At 37.5% G+C, this 16,414-nt stretch overlaps 1 protein-coding gene across 4 annotated transcripts in view; it reads right to left on the reverse strand.

Moving 5' to 3' along the window:
* Positions 1 to 4,900: 4,900 nt before the first annotated feature.
* SLC15A2 (solute carrier family 15 member 2) overlaps positions 4,901 to 16,414 on the reverse strand; it is a 35,807-nt gene continuing 24,293 nt past the window's right edge. For all 4 annotated transcript variants that reach the window (XM_070582626.1, XM_008516193.2, XM_008516194.2 and 1 more), the window contains 7 exons: positions 15,853 to 16,017; positions 15,637 to 15,695; positions 13,989 to 14,099; positions 13,216 to 13,312; positions 7,725 to 7,871; positions 7,033 to 7,137; positions 4,901 to 6,745 (listed from right to left, as the gene is read on the reverse strand). In XM_070582626.1, the coding sequence (XP_070438727.1) occupies positions 6,569 to 6,745; positions 7,033 to 7,137; positions 7,725 to 7,871; positions 13,216 to 13,312; positions 13,989 to 14,099; positions 15,637 to 15,695; positions 15,853 to 16,017 (861 nt within the window). In that variant the 3' untranslated portion in view covers positions 4,901 to 6,568. The remainder of the gene's footprint in view (positions 6,746 to 7,032; positions 7,138 to 7,724; positions 7,872 to 13,215; positions 13,313 to 13,988; positions 14,100 to 15,636; positions 15,696 to 15,852; positions 16,018 to 16,414) is intronic.

Genomic DNA, 16,414 nt, shown 5'->3' on the forward strand with positions numbered 1-16,414 from the left:
ACAAGAGACACATCTTAAATATAAAACTAAAGAAAGATGGAAAGTAAAAGGATGGAAAAAAATTAACCAAAAGAAAACTTATTTAGCTATATTAATATTAGATAGTAAATTTTAAGTCAAGAAGCTTTAGTAGAGATAAAGAAGGACATGACACAATGATAAAAGAATCGATTCGCCATAAATGATATAAAAATTTTGTCTGTATGTACCCACAACATAGTTTGAAAATATATAAAGCAAAATGAGACAGAAGTAAGAAATCTACAGTCATAGGAGGAACCATTTGTTCTGACGTATATAAAACATGGCATCTGACAATGACAGAAGGTACGTTTTTTCAAGTGTGCGTGCACAATTTGCCAAAATCAACCTGGATCATATGTTAGCTCATAAAACAAGCTTCAGTAAATTTCATAGGATTTTATCTCATTCATAATATATTCTCTTACCACAGTGGAATTAAGGTAGACATCAATAACAAAAGGATAATTTAGATTATCTCTAAATGTTTGAGAATTGAACAACACACTTCTGAATAACCCATAGGTCAAAGAAGAAATCAGAAAGGAAATTAGAAAGTATTTTGAACTGGATTATAATGAAAATGCAACATATCAAACTAATAGGATCCTCAAGGAGCAAAGGAAATGAAACAACATCACGTACCTGTGCTACAAGATAGAAAATGATGAATGTCTTTCACCGAATAACAAGTAGACCATTACTGAGGTTGGGAGGTTGGAGCAATCATGTGTATCTCAGTGGTGGATCAGAAAAAGCCTCAGAAAAGTGGTCAAATTGGAGTGGGATTTTAAAGGACAAATATGATGAACATGGAGAGCTGTAGGATAGGGGCAAAACAAAACTAATGGGTTGCAGCTCAAGTTGTAATTAGAGGAAATTAATAAAGTTAAAAAGCATTACTCTCCTAAATACATATATTATAAAAATAAAAATGAAAAATAATTTATTTAAATATCCCTCTCAAGAAATTAGAAACAGAAAAGCAGATTAAACCTAAAGAAAGTAGAAGCAAGGGCCAGCCCAGTGGTGTAGTGGTTAAGTTTGCTTGCTCTGGTTCGGTGGCCTGGGGTTTGTGGGTTTGACTCCCAGGCACAGACCTACACACTGCTCATCAAATCATGCTGTGGCGGCATCCCACATATAAAATAGAGGAATATTGGCACAGATGTTAACTCAGGGACAATCTTCCTCAAGCAGAAAAGAGGAAGATTGCAGCAGATGTTAGCTCAGGGCCAATCTTCCTCATCAAAAAAAGACGGAAAGAAAGTAGAAGGAAGGACATTAAAAAAAAGAGATTCGAGGTTTGGAAGACTCAATATGGTAAATATGCCAACTCTCCCCAAACTGATCCATAAATGCAATGAAATCCTGATTAAGATGTCTAGAGATCTCTTTGTGTGTGGGTGTGTGTAACTTGATAAGGGCTGGTGGCAGGGATGAGCCCAGACAGGTATAATTGACAGAAGTAGACAAATCAGCAATCATAGCAGCAGCCATTTGCTATTATAATAAACTCTATAATAGGAGCCAGATCAGATGGCCTTGTTGGGGAATTAGAAGTTTATCTTTAGAGTGAATAGGGAGCAACGACGTGTTTTTAAGCAGAAAGCAATATGCATTGCATCTTAAGAAAGATCATATTGTCAGTAATGTAGGGGAAAAAATGGAGTCACGGAGTGAATTTACAAGGCTGTTGTAATAATCTAGAGATATGATGGTGCCTTTAAATGGAGTAGTGGCAGCAGGAAAGGAGAGAAATGGACAGATTTGAAACCTATTAAGTAAGTAGAATCTACAAGTCTTGTTGATAGATTGAATATGTGTGAACTGGCAGAGGGAAGAGTCATGGATAATGTCTAAGTTCTTAATTTGGAAAATGGGTAGACGGTGTTGAATTTTGAACACTATAATCATAGTTTTGTGACTTTCTCCTGCAGTGCCACACAGTCCAGAAACAGGAATAGAAATTATGGTTAGATTTGCCTACTAGTAGAGACTGATAGAAATGTTGGAAGGTGAAGAAAACCAAAAATTCTGAGGTCGTAGAAAATGCATGACTAAAATGCACAGCTAAAATAATTGACCATGAGACCTAGGCTAGTTTCAAGGCCAGACTAGCGTGTAGTCTGAGAGAACGGAGATGTGTCAATTGGAGGTTACAATGAAGATGAACAATGAGTTCAATGGGAGGAAAAGTTGTAAAAGGACCGATTATTTCAGAAAAGATTTCAAAATTAGAGATTTTAGAGGTAGTGTTTTTCAACGTATGTTTAAGTTTGAGATATAATTTAGTCTGAGAATGACTGAGTTACCCTAGGAGGCCATTGGAATCAAAAAGGGGTCAAAAAATTGTGAGCCCTGGGTATTAATGGTTTATATCTATGGATGTGAAAGACTCCAAAAGCGATTGCAAAAGATAAGAATAAGATTGAGAGTGAAACACCACAATTAGGAAGACACAAGATTTTTGGGGGAAAAAAATCTGAAAACTGAAAAAGTTATGAGTTTATTGATAACAGGAACTGTGTTTCATTCATTTTTATGTCTTTCATGTATATAGCACATATGGAACGTAGCAAGTACTCAATAAATATTTGCTGATTGAACTGACACTGTTACCCTTCTGTCCTCAGAAATTCATATTTATACATGTTATGCTAGATGACTATTTCAAATTGAGAGGTCAGGCGATGAAGAAGTGATAGATATATTAACTTAACAACTGAGTGATGAGAAGATCATGGAGAAGAGCTTTCCAGGCAGTGCAAAGATCCTAAGGCAGGAACAAGCTTGACATGTTTGAGAATCAGAGAAAGCTTGAGTAGTTGTAGTGCAGTAATCAAAGGAGTAAAGAATGATAAAGAGAGGTTAGGCAAAGGCCAAACCATGTAGGGCCTTATAGATCAGGGAAAGGAGCTGGGATTTTATTCTGATTGGGATGAGAAGCCATGGAGGGAGGAAATTAGGAATGAGTCAAAATTAGATCCTTTTACTCTGATCCGTTGCATTAACATATTGTATGTCTTCTCCAATCTGATCTCCCACTACTACTCTGCACATACTCTTTATTCCATGCAAATCAGGCTACTCATCATTTCCCCAAAGTTTTATTTTCATGCCTCTTCACCTTTGTTTGTGATGGACTCTCTACCTGGAATGTTCTCTTGCCTCTTGCCTCCGTTTCCAAATTCTAGTCATCTTCAAGGTCAAGACTAAAAAGCTATCTACTCCATGCTTACATGACTTCTTCCCTAATTCCCATGGCCAGAAGCAATCTCTCCTTTCTATGAACTTCCATAACTTCCTGTTTCCTATCAGGAACATGTGCTTCCTTTAGGTCAGCCAGAGATTATTTTTTTCATTTTAGTTTTATCTAATTATAATAAAGAATGTATCATCTATATTAAATCACATTCCCCTTGTTTTTCTCTTACTTCATAAGTCATCCATTCTCATCAACTTTGCTGGATCCTTCTCCTTTTCTGGACCTCTAATGCTGGAAAATCCAAGGCCTAGTCCTTGAACTTCTCTATATACATTCACTTCCTGGATATCTCACCCAGTCTCGTGGCTTTAAGTACTATTTATATGCTGATGACTCTCAAGTTTATATCCCCAGCCCAGCCTCTTAACTGAACTACAGACTCATGAGATTGCCAGCTCGACATCTCCAGTTGGATACCTGTCATCTCAAGCTCAACATGCACAAAAAAACTCTTAGTTACTTTACACCCCAATCCTATTCTTACCCTAGTCTTTTCTACTCCCAGAAAATTGCGCCATCATTCATCCTAGACTTTTATAAAAGTCTCCTAATTGGATTCCATGCTTCCATTTCTCCCTACAGACAACTCTCTACTCAACAGCCAGAGTGATCTTAAAAAAATCAGATTATGTCACTCTCGTGTTCTAAACCTGCAACAGTTTCATATCTTACTTAGAATAACATCCAAAATGTCTTACCATGGTCACAATGCCCCACACAGTCTGGTCCCTAGCTTCCTCTGACTGCATCTTCTACCTCTTTTCACCTTACTCAGTCCAGTTCTGTCATACCGACCTTCTTGCTCTTCCTCAATATACCATTACTTCCTCAAGGCCTTTGCATTCTCTAGGATCTTGGCAATCAGTAAAGGTAAGTGAGGTAACCTTGCATACAGGTATAGTAGATTATTCATCTTTGTTTTTCCAACATCTAACTTAGTGAATGGTATATAGTAGAACTCAAAGGTGTATTTGGATAAACAATAGCTCTCTTTAAAAAAAATGGAGATTTTAGTCAACTATATGGGAAGAATATAAGTCTACATTGTGATGTAGTTGCCAAAAACATCTAATGTTACCTAAGCCTGCATTAACAGAAGAGTATTGTTTTGAGAAGGGTAGGTTCTAGTTCTTCAGGTCAGACCTCTTCTGGAATGTTGTATTTAGCTCCAGATATCACATATTAAGAGGGATTCTGATCCACCGCTGCATTTCAGACAAAGGTTATTTTTCAGAAGAGGAAAAACAAACTGGTGAAAGGGCTGGGCTATGTTCTGTGAGGACACATGAAAGGAAATGAGAATCTTTTGCTTGATGAATACTTTCTTGATGACTGGGGAGGAGACATGAAAGCTCTCCCCAGACAGTGAAGAGTCTGCTACATGAAAGAGAGGACTATGCTTATTCTTGTTGGCTCTAAAGGAAAGAACCAGTGGTAGGAGGTTTCAGAGGGAAGCTTTTAGTTCAGCTCAAGGAGGAAGTGCCTACCACGGTTTTCCACAAACCAGTGTTCTGCAAGGCAAACAAAAATGTCTTGTATCTTTACTGCAGGATTTCTCAGAACCTTCAACATGCAAATGTTAAGAAGATATAATATACTTCATTTCCAAAATTTATTTGTCCATAGAAACTTTTATTCAAGGAACACTGTTAGCATCTCTTAAAACAATATTTCATAGAACAGATTGAGTTAAAGCTGCTCAAAAATGAACAGAATATCTTCTAAAGGAGTAAGGTCGTGTTCCTACCAAGATATGTGAGGGTGGTGCTGCTGTCACTTCAGTACTTCTGAAACTTTAGTCACTAAAACTAAAGTATATAATTTTTGGGAAACTGGAGCAACTTCTCTTACTTGTTACGTTTACAATGTGAGATTCAATACAGTTGTAGATGAGAATAACGGGGTAAAACCAATGGAAATGAGGCTCTCTAGTATGGTGGTCCTGAACTTTTTTCCTTAGCAATACACCATAATGACATTCCTGTGTCTGTCCATTGACTCATTCGTTGTGTGCAAGGGAATGTTTCTCACCTTTTCATTAACACAAAAACCCTTCATGTTCTACCACTCCTCCCCTCCCCCACAGATTTTGATAGGATTCTCATATGGGACAACGCCCCCCCATTGAGCACTGTCATTTTAGAAGCTCAAATCTAGAGTATTAATGTAACTTTTTTTGAATAAACAGGGGCTTCCCAGGCCTTAATGAAGAAATGGAATTTAAAAATTATGGGAGAAGGGAAACAAGAAAAATTATCAAAACGAGCAACTACTTTGAGGCTGAAGGGAGTAATAATAAAAAAGGAAAATGGATTCATAAAAATATTGTTATTATTAAATATTTGCTGCAATAAGCAAGACATGATGTAATAATAAGAAAAAACTGGGCTGACGCTATTGAAAAGGCAGGGCTGGAAAATTACAATTAGTCTCTATACAACTGTCCCCAGGAAGGCAAAATCCAAGGCTGAAGCATTGTTTCCTAAGAAGAACAGGCACCACAGAGGAATGGTTCATCAAGATTTCTGCAATTGCTACCTGTTCCTGTTTTCCAGAACCATGTTTGTTTACCAATGTTTACTATCTTTAATTTGATTTCCAAAGATCCATCAGTACTGAGAAAGTGGTGTTTGGGTTAGTAGATAAAATACTGTAATTATTAGAAAGATATATCTTCTCCTGTGTATTAATAAAATGTCATTCTGTCTCCTACCATCCATACTGAAAAATTTCCTCAGGTCTTATCAAACCTGGATAGCTGACAAGCCAGTCCCCAGACCAGATGACACCAGATGTACCAATTTTTAAGGTCCTGTGAATAGTACAATTACATCGCTTATGAAGAAACTTCAAATACTGTTTCTCTGTTATTCTGCAATTCTGTCCCTAAATCAGCACCTCAAAAAGTAGGATCATCAGTTCTAAACAGCAGATAAAAGAATTCTCACAAACCTTTGCTTACCCACAGAGACCAATCTCAATTATACATTTGTTTTTCATGGCCATTTGCAGGCAGTAGGCCAGCTTCAGCAACACTACACAACGTCAACTGAGTTCACTGATAGGTGGGAAGACATAGAGTCTCAGGGTCTTGCTCTCTAATGTACTGGAAAACCCAGGCCTAGAACTGCCTCTGTCATGGGAGAAAAGTGGAGGAGATCAGCTCAGACATGCTGCTACTTCTCTCCCCTAACCAAGCAGGAGAAAAAAGTGGTTGATGATGGGTGATGGCCAAGATCAAAGCCAAGAATTGGAGTCTGGGCAGAGTCCGGGAAGCCATTAGAGCCTTGTCTTCTTCGTCTCCAGGTTGATCATGTTCCCTTGGGTATGGGGAATCTGCTTATCTGCCGGTCCCTGAATATCCTCTGGCTTTAGAGGAACATAGTAGTAGCCCATGACGGAGAAGATCAGGCAGACCACCAGCAGGAGGCAGGAAAACAAAATGAATTCGGCCCACTGCAGGAAGAAATAGAAGAATATGGAGAAACCTGAAACTAAAGGGATCTTCGTAGGATGAGGACTGGGGAGCAGATTGACCCAGGGTCACCAGTTTAAGAAGAGGTTTTCTAGAATAAGACTGGGTTCACTGGCCTCTCCTCACATGGGCCTATGGTGGCCATTTTTGCCACTTTGTGTGTCTATTTTCATGGCAAAATCTGTATATATCTAACCCACCTCATGTGACAGCACTGAGTGGGGAAACCTTGGATAGACACAAGCTCCTGCTTCCCTTAGATGCATACCTGTACCAGGCCACCGAACTGTGCCACAACAAGCACGATGATATTGCCAACTGCCACTGTCAACAACCAGGCTGCCTGGAGTACAGATTTCATGCTGGAGGGAGCCTAGAGGGGACAAAAGTTTGTGAGTGAACTCCCTACGCCACTCTCATGCCCAGTGCATCTATTCAGAAAACTTCTCTCACAAAAGCTTCTAGATTCAAACTTCCCCCACAAAGTTCAACTTTGGTAATAATGTTAACAGTAATAATAAGATAGAGTTCTTAACTAAATATTTTAATTCATTATATCATAAAATCTTCATTACAACCCTAAGAGATAAGTTCTATTAATATTCTTATTTTATACATAAAGAAAAATAGCATTAGAGAGATGATAATTCACTTGCTCAAGGTTACACAATAGGTTATGCAGCCAAAATTTGAACATGGGCAGTTTGATTCCATTGCTGTTATTCTCAATCTGTAAATATCCTTTTCTAGATCCCAAACAGCATAGGCTACTATGCTGCTCTGCCATGATCCTGGGAGTCAAGATGACTCTCTGTTCAGGGTCATAGATAAGAAATCTAAGGCCAAAAAATATGGAGGTCTTGCCCAGGGTTACATATCTCTTTACGGCAGTGCCAGGATCAAAACTTACCATCTTCTAAGCAATATCTCCACCTCCATGCTCTATTTGCAAAAACCTACCTGAGAATAAGAAAACTCGAGTCCGGTGACAGAGAACATGACCTCCCCAGCTGTAACCAGGGCATATTGTGGTAGCTGCCATGCAACGGACATTTTGTTAGCTGGAATGTCTTCCATCTTCCAGGCCTGAGGACCTTGATTGGTGCGCTTAGTGAAGAAAAGAAGAAAAGGGCATGTCAGCAGTCTCAAGTAAACATTCTTGACCTACAGCATTCTGTGATCTTATATCCACCCCCTCTTTTTTACCCTCAAGAGGTTAAGGAATTTCTACACAATTTCAGTTTTTAAAAAAATTCCTTTTGGTAACATTGCACCCATTTGCCTGGATTCAGTCAATCAGATACCATTACCGACAGTGTCCTTAAAGGGCAGAATATTTTGATAATGTAGTTTGGATTCCCACCATTTTGACCTATTGTGTATTTTGATCCTGGCCAACATTTTACAAATAAAATGGCATCTGAGTTATACAAACACAATGAATTTTCAGAAAGCATGTTCTTGAGAAAAGTTTAATTCGTCATCCAATTTTCTATGTAAGTACAATTAAACCATTTTTAATAGTTTCCATTAAAATTGTTTTTTTACTAAAATTACTTTTATTGGAATAAATTATTTTCTTGGTAACCCTTACATTGAAGATCTTGTTGATCAATTTTTTTAAATCCATATCAAATACCACCTGCTATTTTGAATTCTTTTTACTGGTCATTATTTTTTAACTTAAATCTTATACATTCTAATTTTGTCAACAAGATGCCATTTTTCTTTAAAAGTCTGGTCAAAAAGAATTTCTTGTTATTAATGTTACCAAATATATGTGATTCTACAATCTTTTTTTTGTTTGTTTAAAACTACTTTTACTATATGCAGGTTTTTAGCTATGGTTGGTTTTATACAGATCGTGTCCACTAATATTTGTTATTATGAGTGGAATGAAATTTTTTTAATTGCATATATTTCTTGGAGTAAAATCATTATTTGGTGGTAGTATAATATCTAGTATAATATCTGGATAGGCAATGAGATAAAAATGGCAGAGTTAAAATGTCAAGGTCAAAAATCCTTAAAATCAAAAGTCTTTGATGTCCAAATGCCCTTGATTCTCTGAGTCAAAGGGCCATTAGTTTCAAAATACTGAAGTAAATTTTGCTTTAGTTGATATTGTGACTAATATCTGGGCATATGTTTGGGTTTCTCAGCCTAAGAGAAGACTATGACCTGAGTTTCTAAATCAAGATCACATACTCAAATACCCATAGGCAGGTAATTAAGTAAACAAAGCAGGCTGAATGGGAATGATGGAGACTATGGTGAACTGGACAGCATAGGCCCCAGCTAAAGGTACAGCCACCACAGCATCAGACAATTGACATGGTAATACTTGTTACAAAAATCTTTGGATTTTTGTTTTTAAGAAATGTTAGGAATCTAGCCTCTTATGTGAAATCTCTTGAATTTTAAATATTGTCAATTAATAATAATTATTATTATTTTTGTCAATACTTTGCAGGCCAAACAAAACAAGGCCATGGAAGGAACTGGGCCCCCAGGCCTCCAATTTACCATCTCTACTCTAGACGCTTATTAGAGTCTGGCATTCAGAAACAATATATATGACCTCTATCTTGAGCCACATACCAGAGACAGAACAAACGAAAAATGGAATAACACCAGGAATGCAAGTGTTATTGGTTGGATTTTGTCCCCCTAAACGTCATATGTTAAGTCCTAACCCCAAGTATCTGAGAATGTGAGCTTAATTTGAAATAGGTTTGTTGTAGATATAATTACTTAAGTTAAAATAAGTTCATTAGGGGGGACCATAATCCAATATGACTAGTGTCCTCATAAGAAAGGAGAAATGCGGCCTTAGACAAGTCTACGGGGAGATCTCTATGTGAAGATGAAGGCAGAGATTGGGGTGATTCTTCTACACACCAAGGGACACTAAATATTGCCAGAAAACTTCTAGAAGCTAGAAGAAAGGCATGAAATGGATTCTTCCTCACAGCCCTCAGAAGGAACCAACCCTACCAATACCTTGATCTTGGACTTCTAGCCTTCACGACCATAAGATAGTAAATTTCTGTTGTTTAAGCCACTCAGCTTGTGGTACTTTGTTACAACAGCCCTAGAAACCAATACAGCGAGGTTGCTTTAATATGTGAAAATGAATTTATGCCATATCAATAGAATAAAGGACAAAAATCACATGACTATCTTAATAGACACAGAAAAAGCATTTGACAAAATACAATCCCCCTTTATGGTAAAACAAACAAACAAACAATTCAACAAACTAGGAATAGAAGGGAACCTAACCTGATAAATTACATCTATGAGTCGTAAGAGGATATCTGCTCTTACCACATCTATTCAACATTGTATTGAAAGTTTAAGCCAGGACAATTAGTCAAGAAAAAGAAATAAAAGGCATCCATATTGAAAAGGAATTAGTAAAGCTATCTCTATGCAGATGACATGATCTCGTATGTAGAAAATCCTAAGGGATCCACTAAAAAAACTATTAGAACTAATAAATTAGTTCAATAAGGTTGCAGGATGCAAGATCAATATACAAAATCAATTGTATTTCTACACACTTGCAATGAACAATCTGAAAATAAAATTAGGAAAATGATTCCATTAACAATAGCATCAAAGGGATAAAATGCTTAGGAATAAATTTAACAAAGTAAATTTAAAACTTATATTCTAAAAACTGTAAAACATTGTTTAAAAAAATTTAGGTCTTAAAGAAGACCTACATAAATGGAAAGACATCTCATGTTCACTGATCAGAAGACTTACGTTGTTAAGATAGCAATATTGCTCAAAATCACCTACAGATTCAATGCAATCCCTATCAAAAGCCCAGCTAGCTCCTGATCCTAAGCTGATCTGAAAATTTATTTGGAAATTCATGGGACCCAGAATTGCCAAACCAACTTTGAAAAGGAAGAACAGCATTGAAGGACTCATACTTCTGGATTTTGAAATTTACTACAAAGTAACAGTAATCAAGACAGTGTGGTAGTGGCACAAGGATAGTCATGTGGATCAATAGAATAGAACTGAGAAGTCAGAAATCAGTCCACACATTTATGGTCAATTGATTTTTGACGAGAGTGCCAGCACGATTTAATGGGGGAAAGAACAATCATTTCTACAAATTTTGCTGGGACAACTAGATATTCACAAACAAAAGAATGAAGTTAACCCCCATCTCAAACCATACACAAAAATTAACTCAAACTGGACTAAAGACCTAAATATAAGAGCTAAAACTGTAAAACTCTTAGAAGAAAACATAGGCGTAAATGCTTAAGATCTTGGATTAGACCATGGTTTCTTAGATACCAAAAGCATAAGCAACCCAAGAAAAAATAGACAAATTGAACATCACAAAAATGAAAAATGTTTGTGCTTCAATGGACACCATCAAGGAAGTTAAAAAGACAACCTATTGAATGGGAAAGATTATTTGCAAATCATATTTGACAAGTGAACTTATATCCAAAATATATAAAGAATGCTTACAACTCAATAATAAAAGAGACAACTCAGTTAGAAACTGGGCAAAGGATCTGAAAAGACATTTCTCCAAGTCAGATATACAAATAGCCAATAAGTACATGAAAAGATGCTCAGCATAATTAGCCATCAGGAAAATACAAATCAAAACCACAATAAGATACCATTTAACACCTACAAGGATGAGCTATAATTATAAGGACAGAAAAACAAGTGTTGGTGAGGATGTGGAGAAATTGCAACCCTTATACACTATTGGTGAGAATGTAAAATAGCGCATTCACTTTGGGGAAGTCTAGCAGGTCCTCAGATGGTTGAACATAGACTCATCACGTGACCCAAGAAGTCCACTCCTAGGTGGATATCCAAGAGAAGCGAAAACACATGTCTACACAAAAACTTATATATGTATGTTCATGACAACATTATTTATAATAGTCAAAAGGTGGGAAAAAACCAAATGCCCATCCACTGATGAATAGATAAATAAAATGTGTTATATCCATACTATAGAATATTATTTGGCAATAAAAAGAAATGAAGTACTGATACATGCTATAACACGGATGAACCTTGAAAATATGCTAAATAAAAGAATCTTGACACAAAAGGCCACACGTTGTATCTTTCCATTTATATGAAATGTCCAGAATAGGCAAATTTATGGAGACAGGAAGTAGACAAGTGCTTGTCCAGGTTTAGGGGGTTTGGAAGAAAACGAGAAGTGACTGCTAAAGGGTATCGAGCTTCTTTTTGGAAGGATGAAAACGTTCTAAATTACACAACTCTGTGAATATAATAAAAACCATTGAATACGTATTATTGAAAATATATGGGCCGGCTCTGTGGCCGAGTGGTTAAGTTCGCGCGCTACACTGTGGTGGCCCAGGGTTCGGATCCTGGGCGCAGACATGGCACCGCTCATCAGGCCACGTTGAGGCGGCATCCCACATCGCACAACTAGAAGGACATGCAACTAAGATATACAACTGTGTACAGGTGGGGTTTGGGGAGATAAAGCAGGAAAAAAAAAAGATTGGCAACAGTTCTTAGCCTAGGTGCCAATCCTTAAAAAAAAAAAAAAAAAAGGAAGATTGGCAACAGTTGTTAGCCCAGGTGCCAATCTTTAAAAAAAAAAAAAAGAAATTCTCTCTGTATTGAATGTTAGTATATTTAAAATCTTTGTACTCTTTAAATGGGTGAATTATCTGGTATATGAATTATGTCTCAATTAAGCTGTAATAAAAAAATGGCATACCAAAGATACCAGGTTATTAAATTAATTAAAATAAGTAAAACTTTACAGATCATTCTCATCATAGGTCTGGAAATGTTCCATCATTTCTTATTCACTACCTTTTTCTTATATTTAATACAATGCCAAAAGTAATGAGATAAAATTAGAATCAAGATTGACATCAAAATTAAAATTCAGAGGTACCTTGCCCTGCCCTAATTGCTGAGACAATTGCTTTTGAGGGACCACAGTTAACTGATCCCCCTAACTTTGTGTAGTGATTGACATTTGCTACCAGTCTTGGTATTTTAGACTATGACATGCTGGCAGATCAATTTCCAGGGAGCTATGAGACTCGCATGTGGAGTCAGTCAAGAAGACATAAATGATCTTTGCTTTCTTGGGGACGTAAAGAGACTGGAGTAGACCACGTAATCTTATAACAATGGCTCAAGATAAATTATGTTTCCCATGACCCAAGACCCTGTGCCTGCTGCCAGTGTTATCTCTTTTAATGTGCCCTATGGAGACTATAGTGGGCCTTCTAAAGTCACTATAGAATCTATCACGTTACACTAAAAATAAGTATGTGATCCTGTCTTGCAACAGAGTCTACTTTGGATCCCAGGATAGATACAGATACAGATGTAGATACAGATACAGATATAGATACAGATCTATGGAAGGAGAGAGTAGAGGTGGCCATGAGCTACTTACATTAGCGATAACAAACAGATAAGCTGCACCAAAGTCTAGTAGACCCAAATTCAGTGAAAAGTCCTTATCTTTTGTTTGACAACGCATCGCGGGGTATCTGGAATAGGAGGAGTTTAGATTAGAATAAACATCGCAGCTTAGTAAAGCACTCCTCTCTCCAGGGGAAAGAGTGATCTCATGTCTACTCATGGTGAGTTCAGCAGCAAAGCCGCCATTTCTTTTGAAAGAGAGAAGTCTCTAGAAGTGAATTATTTTCATGCCAGGTTTTTCTGCCCCTGATCTGAGCTCTTCATTTCTTGTTGGGTATTTTCTTTTAATCTTAAATATGAATAAGGAAGGCACAAATCACCTTCTTTTGTGGACTTCAGGCCCTATATCTTCTTATCTAAGTCTTAGGAATTTTTTTCATCTAAGTCTTACAAATTAGCAGAACAGCATAAAACAGTGAAACTGAAAGGATAAGCTTGAAGTGATGAGGTGCCAACAGGAGGTACCAAAGGGTAGGAGTGGGAGCTAATAATAAACTTTGCAAAATTCCCAGAGATGGGCTTTGGTAACTACACAGCATGGCCTTCACAGCAATCATGATTTCAATATACCTGTGTGGAAAAAGGTGAGACTGAGGGAAGGAGGCAAGGGTTGAAAAGAGCAGGAGTCTGTATATACTCAAAATGAGCCAAGATATACTTAATCCCCCTACCTCTATGCAAAAAAAGACATTTAAAAAACAATTGTTGATAAAAGTAAAATGTCCACAAGGGTAATGCTCTTACTCTCCTCTTTGCACAGTCCTATAAGCAGACACACCATAGTCTTCACCGACACTGAGGGAGATATCTGCACCCAGGGAGATGTTGACCTCTTTATGCAAAGTGTTAACGAACCTAAGGGTAGAGACAGTGTTACAGATCAGACAAACCGTCCCAAACAGGGAGACCTGATAAAAGGATAGAGGCCTCTTCTGTTTTGTTTACCACTATATCCTCAGTGCCTAGAACAGTGGCTGGCACAGAAAAGGTACATGATAATACAGTGTTAACTGGATGAATGAATGAACTCACATGTAAGAAGTAATCAGTAGTCTTAACTGTCCCTAACTTTCTCCTTCCTGAGGAATTAGCTTTCTATCTACCACACCCTCACCTGACCTCTAGCTGGGATGGATGCTATCATGATCACCCATGGCAGTCTGAGTTTCCTCACTAATCTAGCTGAGGTGCACCCAGTTTCTTTCCCTCTTATAGTGGTAGGATTCATCAATTGAGACTCTATTAAGAAAAATTATCATATATATAAACATATACCAGTATTTACATAAAACTGATACTTTATCCTCCTATAAATGAAATCTGATTTTACTTATGTAAAACCCAGACTCCCAACCCATGGTAGGTTGAGTTATCATTGTTTTGGAGTTCTCAGACAATCTTGGACCCTTCCAGAACAATCTTCCTGGTCTTCTGAAACTAGGCCCCTAATTGTCCTCTCAATATGGGTTTGGGGTACATTTCTATTTGGATAGCTTTTGTGTTGGTCTCTGGCCCATGGGACAAAAAGGGCAGTTCCCTCTAGAATCCTTAATGTTGATTCCTGGACTTTAGATAATCCTGCATGGATCTAGAAATTTCCCCTTTCAGCCCTTCCGGAGGTTTTTATGCCTCTCTGACCCAGGGAAATCCTATCCTCACTGCTGTCTGACTTATTTTGAGCTCTTTACTTTCTCTGAAGCATATTCAAAAGCAAATTATTATGACTGTTCCACGATTCAGGCTTTTCATTAAAAGTTCTCCTCTAAAGTACTATTCTCAGCAGCAACCATGTAATCTTGTTGGTCATAGGCATGTGCATCTGTCGGTTTCATCTCAGATTCCTGCCACAGAGAACAGGTGGCCTCTTTGGTGCTCCACCTCCAGGCTGTCTGAGAAGACCTTCAGACTCATCTGGATTCAAAACCAAGTCTTTAGACTCCAAATGTGTACCCTTACCACACCATGATGCCTCTACAGGTTTAAAATAAAAACTACACTTTTAAAGCACAGTAACAGTAAGAAATATTCAACTACCAACAATGAAGGAAAGATTATTTGCTCTCTTCTAAATTTCTCCCTGTTGATCACAGAGGAAAGTACTCAGCTACTTTCCTGAGAGCAAGATACATGGATAAAATTCAGCAGAAGGGATCGAGGCATCAGAGCACAAGGGGGCATACACAGATACAGGTCATCTTTGAATACCACATGGGAAAGCAAGCCTATCTGCCTCTCAGTCCTGGAAAATGCCATCTGACACCCATGCCCCTGACATTCTAGGAGAGAGAATCTTTGTACAAGACAAGCAGAATATGAGGCCTCTTCATCTGAAGCCCCACAGATCAGAAGAGACCCCAAATCCAAGAGAACTGTGTCTCCTTGACATCCAAACCTCACAGCTGTCGTCCCAGCTTTGTGGGATGTTTGTGGTTTGTTTTCTGCATCCTTCACCTACAACAGAAGAAAGTAAAAATCAGTTACAGCTGACAACAGAGAACCGATAATCAGAAAATTTGATCATCAGGCATATCCTTGGTAAGATATTGATCTAAGCCAGTCATCATACTCTAAGATAACAACTTGGACCCTAGGCCATTCCTCAACTTACCATCATGCTGGAAATACTTTTCCCAGATTCTCGAATGATCAGACTGTACCAGTTCCTCTCCTCCACAGAATGCTTCGTGTAGACAGACAAATTGTGATACTTCAGGTTGAAGTGGAAATCCTGACTTTTTGTCTTCAGGTGGAGTTTGGAGTAGTGTGGCATTTTCTGTAGAATGAAAAACCTATCACACTCACCTTCCACCCCATCTTGGACATCATTATCTCATAGCACCCCAGGGCAGATGACCTCATCAGATACTTTCAGCATTATCCTTTAACCTAGTAATTCCACTTCTAGGAATAGACTAGGAGTAATCAGAGGCAGCATAAAGATTATGAGTAAGGATGTTCATTATAGGATTATATATAATAACAAAAAACCTTAAATACCTATAAGGAAATATTCAAATAAACTATGATATATCCATAGAATGGAACATTATATGTCCATTAAAATCATGTTCTTAAAGATTATCTAAGGACATGGAAAAATGCTTAGAATGCAATTAATGTTAAGAAAAAAATCAAGGTAAATGCAGAATATAGAGTTTGAGCTCTTTCAA

This window comes from Equus przewalskii, chromosome 18 (assembly GCF_037783145.1).
Source record: "Equus przewalskii isolate Varuska chromosome 18, EquPr2, whole genome shotgun sequence".
NCBI lineage: Eukaryota > Metazoa > Chordata > Mammalia > Perissodactyla > Equidae > Equus > Equus przewalskii.